Source organism: Leopardus geoffroyi, chromosome E2 (assembly GCF_018350155.1).
Source record: "Leopardus geoffroyi isolate Oge1 chromosome E2, O.geoffroyi_Oge1_pat1.0, whole genome shotgun sequence".
NCBI lineage: Eukaryota > Metazoa > Chordata > Mammalia > Carnivora > Felidae > Leopardus > Leopardus geoffroyi.
Genome location: NC_059335.1, coordinates 35,410,142 through 35,428,555, shown reverse-complemented (window position 1 = coordinate 35,428,555; position 18,414 = coordinate 35,410,142). Strand labels below are relative to the sequence as shown.

Here is an 18,414-nt window from a genome sequence, read left to right as displayed (position 1 = left end):
TGTGGAAGATTCAGATTTGGGGGCTTTTAAAGACAGTAAATGAGAATAGTTTGTTTTTCATCAGTTTAGCAATTACAATCTTTTCCTCCTTCAGATTTTCCTCAGGAACGCTGTCCCGTGGTGCTTGCACCACTTTTATACCCTGAAAAACGGGACATTCTAATGGACAGGATCCTGCCTGATTCCGGAGGGGTAGCTAAAACCATGATGGAGAGTTCCTTGGCTGATTTCATGCAGGAAGTAGGCTATGGCTTTTGTGCAAGGTTGGTAGTAAGATACACTAAACTTCTGTTTACTCCTGTGCCAAATATGATGTAATTCTTTACGGCAAGTTGCTAACATTACTTAATGTGCTATTATCTTTGCCTCTTAAGAATTTTACTTCCGAATTTAATCTTCCACATATAGGCATTCCTCATTTTGCTGTGCTTCACTTTGTTGTGCTTTGCAGATACTGCACTTTTTACAAATTGAAGGTTTGTGGCAACCCTGTGTTGAGGAAGTCTGTTGGCACTATTTTTCCAATAATGTGCTTACTTTGTGTCTCTGTCACATTTTGATAATTTCTCACAGTATTTCAAAGTGTTTCATACTGTATTTGTTATGGTTATCTATAACTCAACCAAAAGCTCAGGTGATGGTTAGCAATTTTCAGCAAAAAGTATTTTTTTAATTAAGGTATGTACATTTTGTTTAGACCTAATGCTGTTGTACACTTGATAGACTACAGTATAGTGTAAACATAACTTACATGCTGGGAAATCAAAAAATTCATTTGGCTTTATTGCAGTGGTCTGGAACTGAATCTACAAAATCTCCGAGATACGCCTCTACTAGTTTTGGTGACAGCTGTAAATATCATGGTGGCTAAATTTCTGTCTCTTTATCTCTAGTTTCCCAAATTTAGAAATCATAGGTTCCTAGCCTAGTTGCTAGGATAGACATTTTTAGCTTTTGGGGGAGAGAGAGCATTGAGGCAAGTGTTTATGGAAATTGTATCATTTCCTACCTCATGAGTTTAACTTTCTCTTCCCTCCCTGAACCTTCAAATCCCCACTGTACCTTCCTTTTCTCCCTGTTTTATAGCCTCCTCTTGAATGTTTTTCTCACTTGTGAAGGGCCCCCAAGGAGATAGTTTCACCCTTTTGGTAGCACTCAGGACTTGATAAAGTGGATTGTCATTATTTTCCTGAGAGGAATTAAGGATATTAATGTGCTTTGCTTTTACCTTAAATGTAGCTTTTAATGTATGGTTTTTTTTTTTTTTTTTTTTTTTTTTTTTTAAATTTTTGTTTTTTTTTTCAACGTTTATTTATTATTGGGACAGAGAGAGAGCATGAACGGGGGAGGGGCAGAGAGAGAGGGAGACACAGAATCGGAAACAGGCTCCAGGCTCTGAGCCAGCAGCCTAGAGCCTGACGCGGGGCTCGAACTCACGGACCGCGAGATCGTGACCTGGCTGAAGTCGGACGCTTAACCGACTGCGCCACCCAGGCGCCCCTGTTTTTTTTTTTTTTTTTTTTTAATGTTTATTTTTGAGAGCGAGAGAGTATGAACAGGGGTGGGGCATAGACAGCAGGGGAGGGACAGAGGATCTGAAGCAGGCTCTGTGCTAATAGCAGTGAGCCTTGTGCAGGGTTTGAACTCATGAACCGTGAGATCATGCCCTGAAACCAAAGTTGGATGCTCACCTGACTGAGCCACCCTTGTGCCCCAGCTTTTAATGTTTTAAAAACTCTTCATACAAACCAAATCTACATTTATTTTTGAAAATGTGTTTGTGGGTATGTGTATGTGCCTGGCATAAAGCTTGTTTAGTTAAACTTCAAGGTGTAAAGTAGCAAAGTTAGGGTACATTTTCAAGGCTATGTTCATACCAGAATAATCAAACTCAACTTGAGTATCAGTATTTTACTTTATTTTAAAACTTTATTTAAGTAATCTCTACACCTAACGTGGGGCTCAAACTCATGACCCTGGGATTAATAAGAATCCTGTGCTTTCCTGAATGAGCCAGCTAGGTCCCCTGTGTGTTAGTATTTTATATTTATGTATGTATTATTTCTAGAAGTTTGTTTATTTTGGGAGAGACAGTACAAGTTGGGGAGGGAGAAAGAGAATCCAGGCAGGCTCTGCACCGTCAGCACAGAGCCTGATGTGTGGGACTCGAACCCACGAACCATGAGGTCATGATCTAAGCTGAAACCAAGAGTTGGGCACTTAACCATCTGCGCCACCCAGGCGGCCCCTCCCCCGCACCGAGTATCAGCATTTTAAAAAAAATTTTTAATGTTTATTTATTTTTTGAGAGACAGAGAGCATTAGCAGGGGAGGGGTAGAGAGAGAGGGAGTCACAGATTCCAAAGCGGGCTCCAGGCTCTGTGCTGTCAGCACAGAGTCCGACGTGGGGCTCGAACCCACGAACTGCGAGACCATGACCTGAGCCGATGTTGGATGCTTAACCCACTGAGCCCACCGAGCCCACCCAGGCACCCCTCGAGTATCAGTATTTTATTTATTTTTTTTATTAAAAAAAATTTTTTTTAACGTTTATTTATTTTTGAGACAGAGCATGAATGGGGGGAGGGTCAGAGAGAGAGGGAGACACAGAATCCAAAGCAGGCTCCAGGCTCCGAGCTGCCAGCACAGAGCCCGACGCGCGGCTCGATCTCACGGACCGCGAGATCACGACCTGAGCCGAAGTCGGCCACCCAACCGACTGTGCCACCCAGGCGCCCCTCGAGTATCAGTATTTTAAAGAGTAACTTGATTCATGTTGAAGATGGAAGAAGTGGGGTGCCTGGGTGGCGCAGTCGGTTAAGCGTCCGACTTCAGCCAGGTCGCGATCTCGCGGTCCGTGAGTTCGAGCCCCGCGTCAGGCTCTGGGCTGATGGCTCAGAGCCTGGAGCCTGTTTCCGGTTCTGTGTCTCCCTCTCTCTCTGCCCCTCCCCCGTTCATGCTCTGTCTCTCTCTGTCCCAATAATAAATAAACGTTGAAAAAAAAAAAAAGATGGAAGAAGTTAATTTTATTTGTCTTTGTGAAAAATAATCATTACTCTTGGCTCATACTTTATTCCACTGATTTTTTTTTTATGTTTATTTTGAGAGAGAGCTTGCGAGCAGGGATGTGGCAGAGAGAAAGAGGGAGAGAGAATCTCAAGCAGGCTCCACATTGTCAGTGCACAGTTGGACATGCGGCCCCATCTCATGAATGTGAGATCATGACCTGAGCCAAAATCACAAGTCAGACGCTTAAATGACTGAGCCATCCAGGCGCCCCTCTTCTTCTGATCTTTTAAACTTCTGCCATTTTCCTTTTTCTCTCTAGTTTTACTGAGAAATAGTTGATATCCATCACTGTACAAGTTTAAGCATATAGCCTGATGGTTTTGATTTACATACGTTACGAAATGGTTGCCATGATAGATTCAGCTCATATCTACCTTGTAATATAGATACAGCAAAAAAGGAAAGAAAGCTTTCCCATTTTCTTAGTTACGTAGGTGGTTTTTATATTCCTAGCTATATGAAAGTAACATGGAACGAAGCTGGTATTAGTAGAAGTCTAAGGATTTCACTTAAGGATTATTTTATATTAGCATTTCTTTTCTTTGGTATGAAGGGTGGAAACATTTTTCTGAAGTTTATTTTCTGTTTTAGTATTGAAGAATGTCGCAATATAATCATGCAGTTTGGTGTCCGGGAGGTTACAGCTGCCCAGGTTGCCAGGGTTTTGGGAATGATGGCTCGAACTCATTCAGGATTGACAGATGGAATTCCATTACAGGTAAGTGTAGAAGTCAACTATTATACAATTTGAATTAATGTCCTGCCCTCTTTATTTATTAAGTTACAGTATGATTGATTGTTCTACCAACCAGAGCTGAACACATTAAGTAGTTGGTTTTGTTTAATTCAAATTTTACTTGTACAGAGTATCTCTGCTCCTGGCAGTGGGATCTGGAGTGATGGAAAAGATAAAAGTGACGGAGCACAGGCACACACGTGGAATGTAGAAGTCTTGATTGATGTTCTCAAAGAACTGGTGAGTACATGTAATCATGATTTTATATTTATTATGTTAATATGATGTAGCCCAAAGAAAGCAAATTGTAACAAATAAAATTCTGCTGAATAAGCCGTAGTGTTTTGGTGTTCCTGACTTCATTGGCTCCAAAGTAATGAAGTGTCCAAGATGATTATGTACTGGAGATGGTTTATAATCAAATACCAGTTTTGTTCATTAGGAGTTGTTGCTGCGCAGTTCTCAGTGATACTTACTGAGGTGATTTGGTGGAGTCCTGGTGTGGTTACTTTGGAGGGACAGCTTTATTTCATAGTAATAATTGTATAAAGAATTACCAAGAAAGGAGGCCTTCTGAAAATTTTCTGGGAAGTGCAACAGAAATCTTGGTATCTTTTTTTATGGTGGGTAAGGATAATAAAAATCCATACTTCTCTTAACGACTTTCACTTCTAGAATATCCACAAACTAAATAATTGGCCCCCAGATAAGGTACTTCTCCTAAAATATTAAAATGCTTAAATAAAATATGTAGGAATGAAACTTGGAAATTTTGAAAGGGAGTGATGAAATTTAGTCATTGGGAGAATAGTGCAGTCAAGGTGTAATATCTTTAGTCTCATTCATATAATGTCAAGGAACAAAATATAACATTAAAGACTACATATACATATTTATAACATTCTTTGTGTCAGGTCATTTAGCTATCCTAAGCCTCCGTTTTAATTTTCCACGTTTGTAACTTATAGATAGAGTTGGGTTACGGTTGTCTGTATTACCTTACTATTAACATTATGGATCTTTAAATTTTTCTTAGTAGTAGGTGGAGTCACAGTGTTCAGACCTATTTTCCTTTAGTAATAGGATAAAATAATACTTGATCATGGCAGAAAATTTGGAAAATGAAAAGCAAAATACAGCCATAGTTTCATGTACAGATACACTAGTTACTGTTGTTTTTATTCTGTGGTTGTTATGCAAAAGTGAAGAACATGCCCTTTTCACTCAGTAGTTTCATTATTCTTTATTGCCCTGTTGAAAATATATTGCCCTACTGAAAATAATTTCTCTTTAAAAATTGCAGACAAGGACAGTATTTTCATGTTATCTGAACCTATTTTCTGTTTTCAGAGACTGTAAAAGGCTATAAAATGGAGTGCCTACACTGTGGGTTTGAACACTTGAGTTAGTAACCTGTTTTCTTCCTTCTTTTTTCTTCTCATATATTAGGGTTTTTTGTACTTTAAAAAAAATGTACATTAAATTATTTTTTTTAATTTAACATTTATTTTTGAGAGAGCAAGCATGAGTAGGGCAGGGGGAGAAACAGACCCCGTGCTTTTAGCGTAAACCCGATGTGGGGCTTGACCTCAAAAACTATGAGATCATGACCTGAGTCGAAGTTGGATGCTTAACCAACTGAACCACCCAGGTGCCCATTCTGTACATTTTTTGTAGACAGGAGCAGGAAACCACTTCAGATACATTTTGGGTCAATGAGTTTTTTTCTCCATTGCTCACCAACAAGTGGAAGAAACCACAGGGGATTCTTACAGTTTTACCAAACTAGCCTGTGGATTTACCAAATTCGTCTCTATGATAAGGCTATTTAATAGTACATTAATGGTTCTGTTCTGTCACAGTCATTGAGGCAAATTTTAGAAAGAAAAACAATCTTATTTTCTCAGTGCTCTTGTTGGCTTGGAGTGAGTACTTAATTTGAAGTTTGTGTTTGTACCGTTGCTTTTTTCTTAAGTGTATTTATTTAGAGAGAGAGAATAAGTTAGTTGGGAGAGAGGCAGAGAGAGAGGAGAGAGACAATCCCAAGTAGTTTCCGTGCTGTTTGTGCAGAGCCCCACGCAAGGTTTGATAACCACGAACCTTGAGATCATGACCTGAGCTGAAGTCAAGATTCGGACCCTCAAATGATTGAGCCCCCCAGACATCCCTATACTGTTACTTTTATAAAAAGCAAGCATTAATGTCTTCATGACTTGAAAGGGGTCACCTTGGAGCAAAACTAAACTGACCATGATGCTTTGAAGAGTTTTAAATACAAAGTGTGGACAGCCTCTTTCTTCTTAAGCATAAAATACTTTGTGCAGAGTGGTAAATTATCTTATATAAACTGGTTAACTTTGCTTTGTGTTTTCTTAAGGAGTCTCATACTGATTTTTGTTGAGTACCTTTTCATAAAACGTTTTTTCAATGGAATTTTCAATCATTATGACATAAAGAATTTAAACCACTTTTCCTGATACAATTGGTATACTTTCTGGGGAGATCTTTAGTTAATTAAGAATGGTATTTGGGGAGGGGCACCTGGGTAGCTCAGTTGGGTAAGCATCCAACTCTTCATCTTGGCTCATGTCATGATCTCATAGTTTGTGAGCTTGAGTCATGTGGGCTCTGTGTGGATGGCATGGAGCCTTGCTTGCGTTTCTGTCCCTCACTCTCTGCCCTTCCCAAGCTGGCCCTGTCTCTCTCTGTCTCTCAAAAGATAAACTTAAAAATCCCTTTTTTAAAATAATGGTATTTGGGATAATTGATTTATCTTTGCTACTTTGTTCCAAGTTAGTAGAATCTTGGCTTAAAACCGAGTCATTGATTTAAGAGTTTTGCCAGACTGGGATGGGAGTGTTAGTTGAACTAAGTATGGGAAGAGAGAGTTCCCTTTTATATACTCCCATAGTCAGAAATATGTCATGAACTGAAAGGTTGGAGTGCCTCGCTAGAAGAGCTGGTTTATTTTGAATATGAAGTATTTACTTTTCTAAGTCTCTAGAAATGCCAGATAATGATTATTTTGAGTTTATAATTAGAACATTTTAATTTAATTTCAGATTTAATTTGGCTCTTTGGATAAAGCATAAAAATGTTTACAGTTTTGTCCATTCATTCGATTTTCAAATGTTTTTCTGTTTTAGAACCCGAGTTTGAATTTCAAGGAAGTAACTTACGAACTGGACCATCCTGGATTTCAAATTCGTGATAGTAAAGGACTTCATAATGTGGTTTATGGCATTCAGAGGGGTCTAGGAATGGAAGTGTTCCCAGTCGACCTCATATATAGACCTTGGAAACATGCAGAAGGCCAGGTGAGCTGATGGTGTTTAGCTTTGGAAGAGGAAGCACATAATGACTTATTCCTTATGTAGTGCCATCTGTCCATTGATTAAAACATTCTTTTAAAATAGAATTTGTTTTGTGTAGTTCAGAATAGCAGAGACTGTCAGTTTTGAAAAGATTATTATCTTGGTTTATCGTAGTTTAGTACTAATCAAACTCTAAGTGAAGCAAACCGTTTCCCCAACTATTTGTCTCCAACACCATTTTATCTCATACCTTTCATCTGTTTGAATTGTCTGTGGCTTCAAAAGAGCAGAAAGTTAATGTTTTAAAGGGAAATTGTCATTCTAGTAACCTTAAGATTGAGATTACCTGAATGAAAATGTTTCAGATTTTCATAGCATTTGCAGTCATTTATGGTGGTAAGGACTTTTTTCCTCTTGTTCCAGCTCTCTTTTATTCAGCATTCCCTTATAAATCCAGAGATCTTCTGTTTTGCTGACTATCCCTGTCATACAGTTGCCACTGATATTCTGAAAGCACCACCAGAGGATGACAATCGAGAAATTGCCACATGGTAAACACTCTCCTCTAGCTTTTCTTGAAAGGATAACTTGTGCTTTTTTGCAGTAGAAAATTAATAGGTAGCAACTACATAGTTAAAAGGTTTTACTGAAACAGTATTCTTAGTGAGCCAACTTTAAATTTTTAGATGGGTGTTAATGGATAAAAATCTAATTTTAGTCCCATTGGCACTAGATAGTTACATTTTTTCCTCTCTAAGGTCTGCCACTGGGTATTCTCTGAAACTGTCAAATATTGGAAAAGAGGTTTGTACTTCTCCTTTAGATTAGATCCTTTTCTTCTGCCTACAGATTTACTTGCTTTCTTTCCTTTGTAAGTAGCTCAAGATGGCCAAACCATCCATTCTAATCCTTTCAGCTAAATTACCTAGTTTATTTGAGTTCCAATTCCTAATTTCTGAGGGAGAATCAGACTTTGGCCCAGTACATTTCTCCTGGAACTCAAGTCACTCCTCTCTAGGAATATGAGGTAAGGATGGTGAAAGTACTTCCATTACTGTTGAAATACACACACACACACACACACACACACACACACACACACACACACACACTCACACTCTCTCTCTTTCTTTCTCTCTCCCTCCCTCCCTCCCTCCCTTCCCCCCCCCCCCCCTTTGTCTCAAACACTCTAACACGCTCTCACACACTCACTCAACAGAGGGGACATGGGCTTGATTGTTCCCCAAAGGTAACTACTTTATGTTTCTTATCTCTTCTTCCTAACTGTAGTTTTCTGAGATCCTTTTCTGACACGGAACAGATGATCCTCTGCATTTTGGGTTCTATGGGTGGGTTTTTTAGGGCAGTTTAAAGCCCTTTTGATATTTCCAGTTCTTCTAAAGTCAAGAAGAGATGGTAAACTTTTCCTGTGAAGGTTTAGTTAACATCTGGGTTTTCTGACCATATAGTCTCCTGTAGCAAGTACTTAAGCTCTTTATTGTAGCACAGTATAAATACAGATGTAGCTCTCTCAGAAAACATTTAGTGAAATAGGCAGTGGGTGAGGTTGGTCTGTGGGTGCAGTTTGCTGATCCCTGTTCTGAAAGATTGACCCCAAGCAGTAGTTTGTTCTAAAATGTGTCCTTGGGGCGCCTGGATGGCTCAGTTGGTTGAGCATACAACCTTGATTTTGGCTTGGATCATGATCTCATGGTTTGTGAGTTTGAGCCCTGTATCGGGCTCTGTGCTGAATGCACGGAGCCTGGTTGGGATTCTCTCTTTCTCTCAAAAATAATGAATCTTAAAAAAAAAAGAAAGTGTATCCTTTTCCCAGGTGCTAGCAAAATTGTATCTGTAGGCTTGATTGATTTTTTTTTTTCCTGTTAAGTCTAATGTATATAGCAGTATTTATTTTGTGAAACTAAAATGTCATATTAAATTTAACAGTTCCTTAACATAGCTGTACATTCAAGTCTGTCTCAAAATTGTCTTTTAACAGTTTGTATGAGTAAGAGTCCAGACAGGGTTCATATAGTTTATTCTGTAAGTCTTCCTTTTCTCACTCTTCTTTTTTAAAATAATAACTTTTAGGGGTGACTGGGATGCTTAGTTGAGTGTCTGACTTTGGCTCAGGACATGATCTCATGGTTTGTGAGTTCGAGCCCTGCTTTGGGCTTGCTGGTGTCAGTGCTGAGGCTGTGTTTGGATCCTCTGCCGCCCCCTACTCTCTCTCAGAAATAAACTTTAGAAATAAATATAACTTTTGCCATTGATTTGATGAAGTAATCGGATCATTTCTCCTTTAGAATACCCCATAGTATGGGGTATATGTTTCCTGATGGCATTTAGTTTGATCTATCTCTGTCTCCATAGTTTTCATGCACTATGGGTAGAGTAAAATTTTGATGTTTGATTAAAGTCAACCACTTTCAGCTTCTTGGGGCAAGAATAATGCATATGGGATGTGTGGACCTCTGAACTTGGGTGATATCAGGGGGCACTGAAGTTATACCTTTTCATTATCAAAGTAAGTGTCCAGCCTGTATTTTTGTGTAAAATTTTTCAGTGTATAAATTAGGTCAATGTTTGTATTTTCCATTTTCGAGCATTTCTAAACTCTGTGATGTTGTTTGCTTCTATTTTACACGCTAATCACAAAAATCTTCAATGATACCTCCTTGATAAGAAGGATCCATGATTATGTCAGTGGTCTGTAGTGTTGCCTCTCCACTTACTGTCAACTTGGACTATCTCTGAAATTAGTGTGATATACTAGTATATAATTTTAATATGAACACTAGTTTAAATATTTTTCAAATAGTAATAGATGACCCCTCAGTTTTGTCATGATAGTTGGTATGACTTATTTGGAAAATGGATTTTTGTATACTTATGTTTTCATTGACAGAGTATCTTACTTCCATTCTTGTTAGGAAGAGCTTGGATTTGATTGAATCTCTTCTGAGGCTTGCAGAGGTGGGGCAATATGAGCAAGTTAAACAGCTCTTCAGCTTCCCTATTAAACACTGTCCAGACATGCTGGTATTGGCCTTACTACAGATCAACACCTCTTGGCACACCTTGCGCCATGAGCTCATCTCCACTCTGATGCCAATTTTCCTCGGAAACCATCCTAACTCTGCTATTATTTTGCACTATGCGTGGCATGGGCAGGTAAGACATGAATATTTCTTTGTCTTAATATTTGACATTCTGTGGAAGATGTTCAAACTAAATTGTCAATCTTGAATATGACACTTTGGAAAAGTTGCACTTTCATGAAGCCTGTTTTATCTTTTAGCATCATGTGGGTGTTAAAGTATAAAACTTTAAAGAATAAGAAGGCAGTTAAAAAATCAGTATCATGAAAGCTCCATACTACTAGGGCACCACTATGATTTGGTAACAGTAATGAGCTTAATTATTTATCATGGAAGCAGAAGGTACTCCTGTCACTTTTTAACTGTAAATGGGAGAAGATCACAGGTCAATTTGACATTTCCTATTTTATCTAAATTCAGCATCTAAATTTTATTTTAGTTTCTGCTGCAATGACTTTTAAGTCCTGTGCTGCTTTCCTTCCCTAATTTATAACAAGTAAATATTTTCTTGTCCATTGCACCTCCCCCCGCTCCCACTAGCCTGTATTTTTAATAATAACAAATGGAGAAGCTTAGGCGGGTAGAAAACCATTTTCATTCTCAGTGTAGTTTACATTATATATAAGTGCTTTTAAAACATTAAACTCTTATTTATAAATGAAAAATGTTAGCTTTAGTTCCATGCTGTCAGTCAGCCCTCCATTTCTAGGGACTCAACTTACATGGTAAACTTACAGTTGACAGAATGTTTAGCAGCCATTTACAAGGTTTGCTGCCCAGACCTTTTTAGGTCTTTCTCACCACAGCTATAAGGTACAAAGGGCAGGTAGAAAGGAGCTGCATCTCCTCACTTCTTGTTGAATACTTGTTTCACCTGAACCTGCTGTTGCCTGAAGACAGTAACTGGAAAGTGATTTAGATACAGTGCTAGCAATTGCCTTGCCATTGCTTCCATGAGAATTGATTGCTGAACTACGACTGTTGGTTTCATTCAGCTGCAAAACTTTAGATCAGTTCTCAAAGCTAGGATGTTTTCTGGACAAAAAGGAAATTGAACAATCACCAAAAAAAAAAAAAAAAAAAAAAAAAGGAGCATTCTTATTTGTTAAAATAGGTAGATTTAGAATGTACAAGTACCATTCCCAGAAATACTGATTGAACACTACACTACACTGCAGCGTGAGAAATGATTACCTTAAACTACTTTTTTAAATCTATAGATTAGTAATTTATAACTTAGTAAGGAATTAAACAAATTTCATGTGCCCTCATGTTCACACCATAATCTGTTTGAAAATGTATTGGCCTATGTTTTATAGGAGAAGTACATTTATTGAATGACTATATGACCCAAGGTTTAGGAACAGGCTTTCATTTGGAAGATGTGGAAATAACTTGACTTTCCTATAAAGAATGTCACTGCAGTCACTGCTTGAGGCTTGAACTGATGCACCTCAATTTTTTGTAAATATAACAAGTAAAATTAGCTGGGCATTCATGGTAGTGCCTGTGAAAACGTTTAGCATTATTGATATGTAACCCCTGTTTTCTTAGGGACAGTCTCCCTCAATCCGCCAACTTATCATGCATGCAATGGCAGAATGGTACATGCGAGGGGAGCAGTATGACCAGGCCAAATTGTCTCGAATACTTGATGTGGCCCAGGACTTGAAGGTGAGCTCGGAGGGACAGGCTGATATTTTTATTTATTAATGATAAAACAGACTTTTTATGTTATCTAGATACCTTAGGGATAATTCAAATATAACTAGCTCTTAGGTAGCTTATGTTGAGCTTTATAGTTTTGCATTGTAAGTAGACAGGGATTGAAACAGTGGTTTTGGAAACGTAAGAAATGTTTTCATTGTTTACATTTGACTGAATTTTGTTTGGTCTTCTATGGTAGTTGCAAGGCTATTTTAAAGCAAGTGATAACTGGCCTCAGATGTAGATCTGTGAGATATAATTTGTGGAGAAACTGGTTGGGTTTTACACCCTTTGCAGATTTCATTAACATTAATGGAATCTTTTCACAAATAGTCTCTGATTCTTGATGTCTTTGACCAGTAGGTGCATAGTACTGATATTGCAGTTGTGCTTAGGTTAGAATAAGCCCGACTTTAGATTTTTAAAAACGGAGTAAGGATACTTTTTCATGCATCATATGCTCTGATTTAGGTTTAGTTATTTTAAGAAACACAGGGTAAAGTGTATTTTGGAGGTCAAGTCATATGTCCACCTTTGAAATGTGATCTTATTTTAAGTAAGAACTAAGTCAGCACTGAATTGTAGTAAGCTTTAAAAAAAATATGACCAAGAAAATATTAGCAATGTTTTATTTAGACTTGTGAAAATAAAAGCAGGAAACAAAATAGGACAGAGTGATAGAAAGATACCTAATTGCTTGACTTACAGTTTCTGATATTCTTTTGCTTTAGGCCTTGTCAATGCTGCTAAATGGTACTCCATTTGCCTTTGTTATTGACCTTGCTGCACTTGCTTCGCGTCGTGAATACCTCAAACTTGACAAGTGGCTCACAGATAAAATTCGAGAGCATGGAGTAAGCAGGATTTGTCCCATTTGTTACTTCTCTTAAATTTTGATGCCTAAAATAGCTAAATGAACAACCTTTTTAAATGGCAGTGGAATGTTATATTGTGGATTTTAGTCATACTGTCTTTAATAGTCTTTAATCTGAAAGCAGTTTATCTTAAATCTGAAAGCAATTAAGATCAATATCTGATACACCAAGAAACTTTATATTTTCCAGGAGCCTTTTATCCAGGCATGTATGACTTTTTTAAAGAGACGGTGCCCTTCTATTTTGGGTGGACTTGCCCCAGAGAAAGATCAGCCCAAAAGTGCTCAACTTCCTCCAGAAACTCTGGCAACAATGTTGGCCTGTTTACAAGCTTGTGCAGGGTAAGAAGAGCATGCTTAAATATGACTGTTTAGTACTGGAATTAGATTATGAATAACTTGTTTTGGAAAATAAGGGTTGAATGAGTGTAAGTGACAGCAGTTTAGATAATCCAGTGGTTTTAAGTTTAGAGTACAATACTCAAAATACATATTCTTTCCATTTGAATGGATTTTTTTTTTTTTTGGTATAATGTGAGGTGGGGTCCAGTTTCGTTGTTCTGCATAGGAAGTTCAATCATCCCAACACCATTTGAAGAGACTGGTCTTTCTTTTAAATGGTCTTTTGGAAAATAAGTTGCCCATAATGTATGGGTTTTATTTCTGGATTCTTCGTTCTGTATTTGTCTATCCTTATGCCAGTACCATAGGTTTTCAGTGAGATTTGAAATTGGGAAATACGTGTCCTCCAACTTTGTTCTTTTTTTAGTATTGTTTTGGCTGTTCTGGGTCCCTTGCATTGCCATGTGAATTTTAGGATCAGCTTGTTGATTTTTGTGAAGTTATGAAGAAGCCCACTGGGATAATGTTGAATCTTTACATCATTTTGGGGGAATATTGCCATCTTAAAATACTAAGTATTTTGATTCATGAATCTGAGATGTTTTTAGGTCTTTAATTCCTTTCAGGAATGTTTTCATTTTCAGTGTTTAAGTCTTAACACTTGTTTTATTGTATTTATTGTTAAATATTTTGTACAAGGCATGTCATATGCAAATAGAATTTTATTTCTTCCTTTCCCATCTTTTTCTTATTTTCTCTAGTGTAAGCCTCAGTCTAATGTTGAGAAATGGCAAGAGCAGACATTCTTGTCTTGTTCTTGAATTTATAAGGAAGGTATTCCTTATTCACCATCAAGTGTGATGTTAGCTGTGGGTTTCCGTAGATGCCCTTCCAGTTGAGGTTTCCTTACCTTTAATTCTAGTTAGTTGCATGTTTTATCATTAAGGTGTTTTGTCAGATACTTTGGTCTACCTTTCTTGAGAAGATCTTGTTTTTGTTTTTTATTCTGTTGTAGTATGTTAATAGAAATTTGGATGTTAAAAAATACTGCATTCCTGGGATAAATTTCACTTCAGTCTTTGTGTATGTATACTTTTTATATGCTGCTGAATTCAATTTGCTAGTATTTGGTAAGCATTTTTGTATCTATATTCCTAAGGGATATTGTTTTGTAGTTTTCTTGTGTTGTTTTTGTCTGGTTTTGATTATCAGGGTAATCTTGGATTCATAGAATGAATTGGTAAAGTGTTCTTAACTCTTAATTTTTGTGAGAAAGATTGGTAACAGTTCTTTAGATGTTTCATAGGATTTAGCAGTGAATCCATCTGGTGTTAGGCTTTTTCTTGTGGTAGTTTTTAATTACTAATTCAATATCTGGTTATGTATCTATGCATATTTTCTTTTTTTTCCCTCCTTGGATCAGTGTTAGCAGTTTGTCTATGAATTTGTCCATTTCACCTAGGTTATCTAACTTGTTGGCGTACCGTTCTTACATACTATATCCTTATCATCTTCATTTCTCTAAGATTGGTAGTAATAGTCCTGTCTTTCACTTCCTGGTTTTAGTATTTGAATCTCTTCTCCCTTTCCCCCCACCCATTTCTTGTCATTTTGGATAAATGTATGTCAAGTTTGTTGACCTTATCAGAGAAGCAACTTTTTGTTTTGTTTTTCTCTTGTTTTTCCATTTCATTTATTCCAACTGTCAACTTTATTATTTTCCTTCCTTATTTTGAATTTGGTTTGAACATTTTAAACCTGATTAAGGTGGAAAGTTTGGTTTTTCCTTTGAGATTGTTCCTGTTTAATTGGGGTGTTTATGGCTTTGAATTTCCACCTATGAAATGCTTTAAGTTTGGTATTGTGTGTTTTCATTTTCACCTGAAAGTATTTTGTAATTTCCTGCGACCCATAAGAATAGGTTGTTTAATTTTTACGTGTTTGGGAATTACCTGGCTTTATTTTGTTACTGATTTTTTTTTTTTTTTTAAGTTATTTTGAGAGATAGAGAACAAGGGTGGGGAAGGGCAGAGAGAGAGAGACGGAGACACAGAATCTGAAGTAGGCTCCAGGCTCTGAGATGTCCGCACAGAACTCTATGCGGGGCTTGAACTTGTGAACCGTGAGATCATGACCTGAGCCAAGTTGGACCCTTAGTGAGCCACCCAGACACCCCTCAGATTTTATTTTTAAGTAATCTCTTTACCCAATGTGGGGCTCTAACTCACAACCCTGAGATCAGGAGTCTCATGCTCTACCAACTGACCAGTGAGGTGCCTTTGTAGTAGTCTTTTTTTTGTCATGTTTGGCCACTGAAGTCTCTGGGTAGCCTTGTGGTCAGCTAAGTCAATTACTTGACAACTTGTTAACCTTTATTTTCTTCTTAGAGCTTAAATGTCAACTTCAAGTGAGAGCTTGGTTCTTTTTAGGTCTTTCAGGGGAATATTACAGATTTAGGTATTGGCAGCACTCTACACATGTCTGAGGACTTCTTGGTTCCCTGGGAAAATGAGTGTTTTTCACAGTTCTATCCATGGGAATTTTATTCCCAAATTTTCCTTTTAAGCTTTTTGGGTAACCTATTGTTTGCTCAGACTGTTATCTTCTATCCCAGGAAGCTAGAAAATTAAAACAATTACCTTTAAATATTTCCTTCAGATACCTCAAGAGGAAAACGCTATTTGCAGTTGGCCAGCTATTGAGTCAGATAAAGATAATCTTGCCATTGTGGTCTCACAGGGAATCCTCTGGTGAAATAATGGCAATTCTCTAAGAATGAGGCTTTGCAGATGCCTCAAGCCACTTCCGAGCCCTCTCCCATGGCTGTCAGGCTGCTGGTTTTTTCTGAGATTGTAAACTATTAGTTCTCAAGGCAGCTGTGCAGCTTGAGAGGGGGCTGGGAATAAAGTAATTTAAGATTGCAGAAAGCTTTTATTACCAAGGTTTAGTTTTCTTTCTAGAGTAAAAATTCCTGGATTGTTGTAAGCCGTTAGTCTCCAGTGTTTTGATAAAGTTGATTGTGACAATTTTTGCCACTTTTTTAAGTTACTTTTATAGGGGAGAGAATATATGGAGGTCTTTACTACACCATTTTTGCTTATGTACTGTGTATTTTTTTTGTAAGTTCTGAAGTATAATAAACAGGTGTGAGTCTATTCTGCAGCTTCAACTGTAACATTTTTGAAGCTATCTTTCTTTGTCTTCCTCTCCAGTCCTGTTTTCTTCCGTCTCCCACACAGATCTTGAATTTTATTTTGCCTTGCCTTATTTTTTAAAAATTTACACGTGTATATCCCTAACTCAGTGTACTCAATCAAGGAATATTTTGCTTCCTTAGAGTCATAAGACAGTATTATTGATTGTTATAACCAGAGACAAGTGTGCTGTTGGCACCTCCTGGGTAAAGGCCAGGGATGCTGGTAAACATTTTACAGTGCACGATAGAAACAACACAACAAAGTCCAAAGTGCTAATAGTACAACATTTGAGAAACCCTGCTAAGTTCTTAATGTTCTAAAATTTAAAGTCTAGAGTTTTGACTCTCACATTTATATATTTTAATCTACCTGGAATTAAATAATCATAAATTGAATACTGTAAATTTAAGGGCATATTGAAATTGGATAAAATGGTTTTTTGTGTGTGTGTAGGGAGGTAGTTTACCTGACTTGGATTTCAGTTTCTTTTGTTGATTAGAAGTACCTGTTTTCTTGAAGAATTTAATGAAATAATTCGTGTAAAGTTTTTAGAATCGATACTGATAAAAAATAAATGCCAAAGAAGGAAAGTTCTTCCAATTAATAAATAAGTAATTATGATGGAGTTACAAAATTTAGTGGATGCTAAAAGTAGTGAGTGAACGTTTCAGGAGCAGGACAGTCAGCTAGTTTTAGAGTGTCTCCCCACAAATTAACAAAGGGAAAAGTAGTAATATTTTGAGAAAACTGGCAAATGCCACATTAATTCTTTGATCAAAGTGATCACCAGCTCTCTGTATAATATGCCTCATAATAAAACATGAAGGGCACCTGGCTAGCTCATTCATTAGAGCATGCGACTCTTGATTTCAAGTTTGTTAGTTTGAACCCCATGTTGGGCATAGAATTACTTGAAAAAATAATGCACTGAGAAGAATACGATGTAACTACTGTGGTAGTCCTGCCATAAATGTATCTAAAATATCAGACAAACTCAAAGTAAGGGACATTGTATAAAATACATATTTAAAAAAAAATCAACTTGAAGAAGGCAAATAACAGCTGATGAATTTTTTCCAGTTTAAAGAAATTAGGGTCGCCTGGGTGGCTCAGTCGGTTAAGTGTTCTACCGGCTCAGGTAATGATCTCACAGTTTGTGAGTTTGAGCCCTGCATTGGGGTTGCTGTTGTCAGCTCGGAGCCTGGAGTCTGCTTCAGATTCTGTGTTTCCCTCTCTCTCTGCCCCTCCCATGCTTACATGCATGCATGCACACTCGCTCATGCGCGTGCATGCGCGCGCGCTCTTTCTCTCTCTCTCTCTCTCTCTCTCTCTCTCTCTCTCTCTCTCTCTCTCTCTCTAACATAAACATTAAAAAAATGAAAGAAACTAAAGAGGTGACAGCTCAGTGCAGTGTATTGGATCATGATCCAAGGGTAAAGTAGCAGTGAAGTACATAATTGGAACAATTCATATAATTTTTTTTACATTTTTTTTTTAAATCTTTACTTTTTCAGAGAGCGAGAGACAGAGTGTGAGTGCGGGAGGGGCACAGAGAGAGGGAGACACAGTATCCGAAGCGGGCTCCAGGCTCTGAGCTGTCAGCACAGAGCCGGACGTGGGGCTCGAACTCACGAACTGTGAGATCACGACCTGAGCTGAAGTTGGATGCCTAACCGACTATGCCACCCAGGCACCCCAACAATTGATATAATTTTAACATGTCCTGTTTGATTTTATCTGCGTTAAATTTTCTTATTTTTATTATTTTACATGGTTGTGTAAGAAAATGTCCTTGTTCTTAGGAAATACATAGTGAAGTATTTAGGAATAAAAGATATGTGATGTATCTAACCTTAAAAACTTCATGGAGGAGACAGTAGAAAGAATGGCTAAACAAATAGGGCAAAATGTAACTAACTGGTGGGTGAAGCATTTATGGGAGTTTCTTATAATATTAGCCTCTTCTAAGTTTGAAATTGTGTGAAATATAAGAAAGTTTTTCCAGAATAATATGGAATGTTTTAATTAACCATATTTTATCAATCTAATATACCTAGCTTTTAATATTTTAAAA

General features: G+C 37.5%; 1 protein-coding gene across 9 annotated transcripts in view; it reads left to right on the top strand.

Moving 5' to 3' along the window:
- The window catches only part of CNOT1 (CCR4-NOT transcription complex subunit 1), a 102,814-nt gene that overhangs the window by 47,800 nt on the left and 36,600 nt on the right, over positions 1 to 18,414 (top strand). For all 9 annotated transcript variants that reach the window (XM_045442945.1, XM_045442940.1, XM_045442943.1 and 6 more), the window contains exons 8-16: positions 95 to 263; positions 3,661 to 3,787; positions 3,935 to 4,045; positions 6,952 to 7,122; positions 7,543 to 7,670; positions 10,053 to 10,293; positions 11,775 to 11,894; positions 12,659 to 12,781; positions 12,992 to 13,143. In XM_045442945.1, the coding sequence (XP_045298901.1) occupies positions 95 to 263; positions 3,661 to 3,787; positions 3,935 to 4,045; positions 6,952 to 7,122; positions 7,543 to 7,670; positions 10,053 to 10,293; positions 11,775 to 11,894; positions 12,659 to 12,781; positions 12,992 to 13,143 (1,342 nt within the window). The remainder of the gene's footprint in view (positions 1 to 94; positions 264 to 3,660; positions 3,788 to 3,934; positions 4,046 to 6,951; positions 7,123 to 7,542; positions 7,671 to 10,052; positions 10,294 to 11,774; positions 11,895 to 12,658; positions 12,782 to 12,991; positions 13,144 to 18,414) is intronic.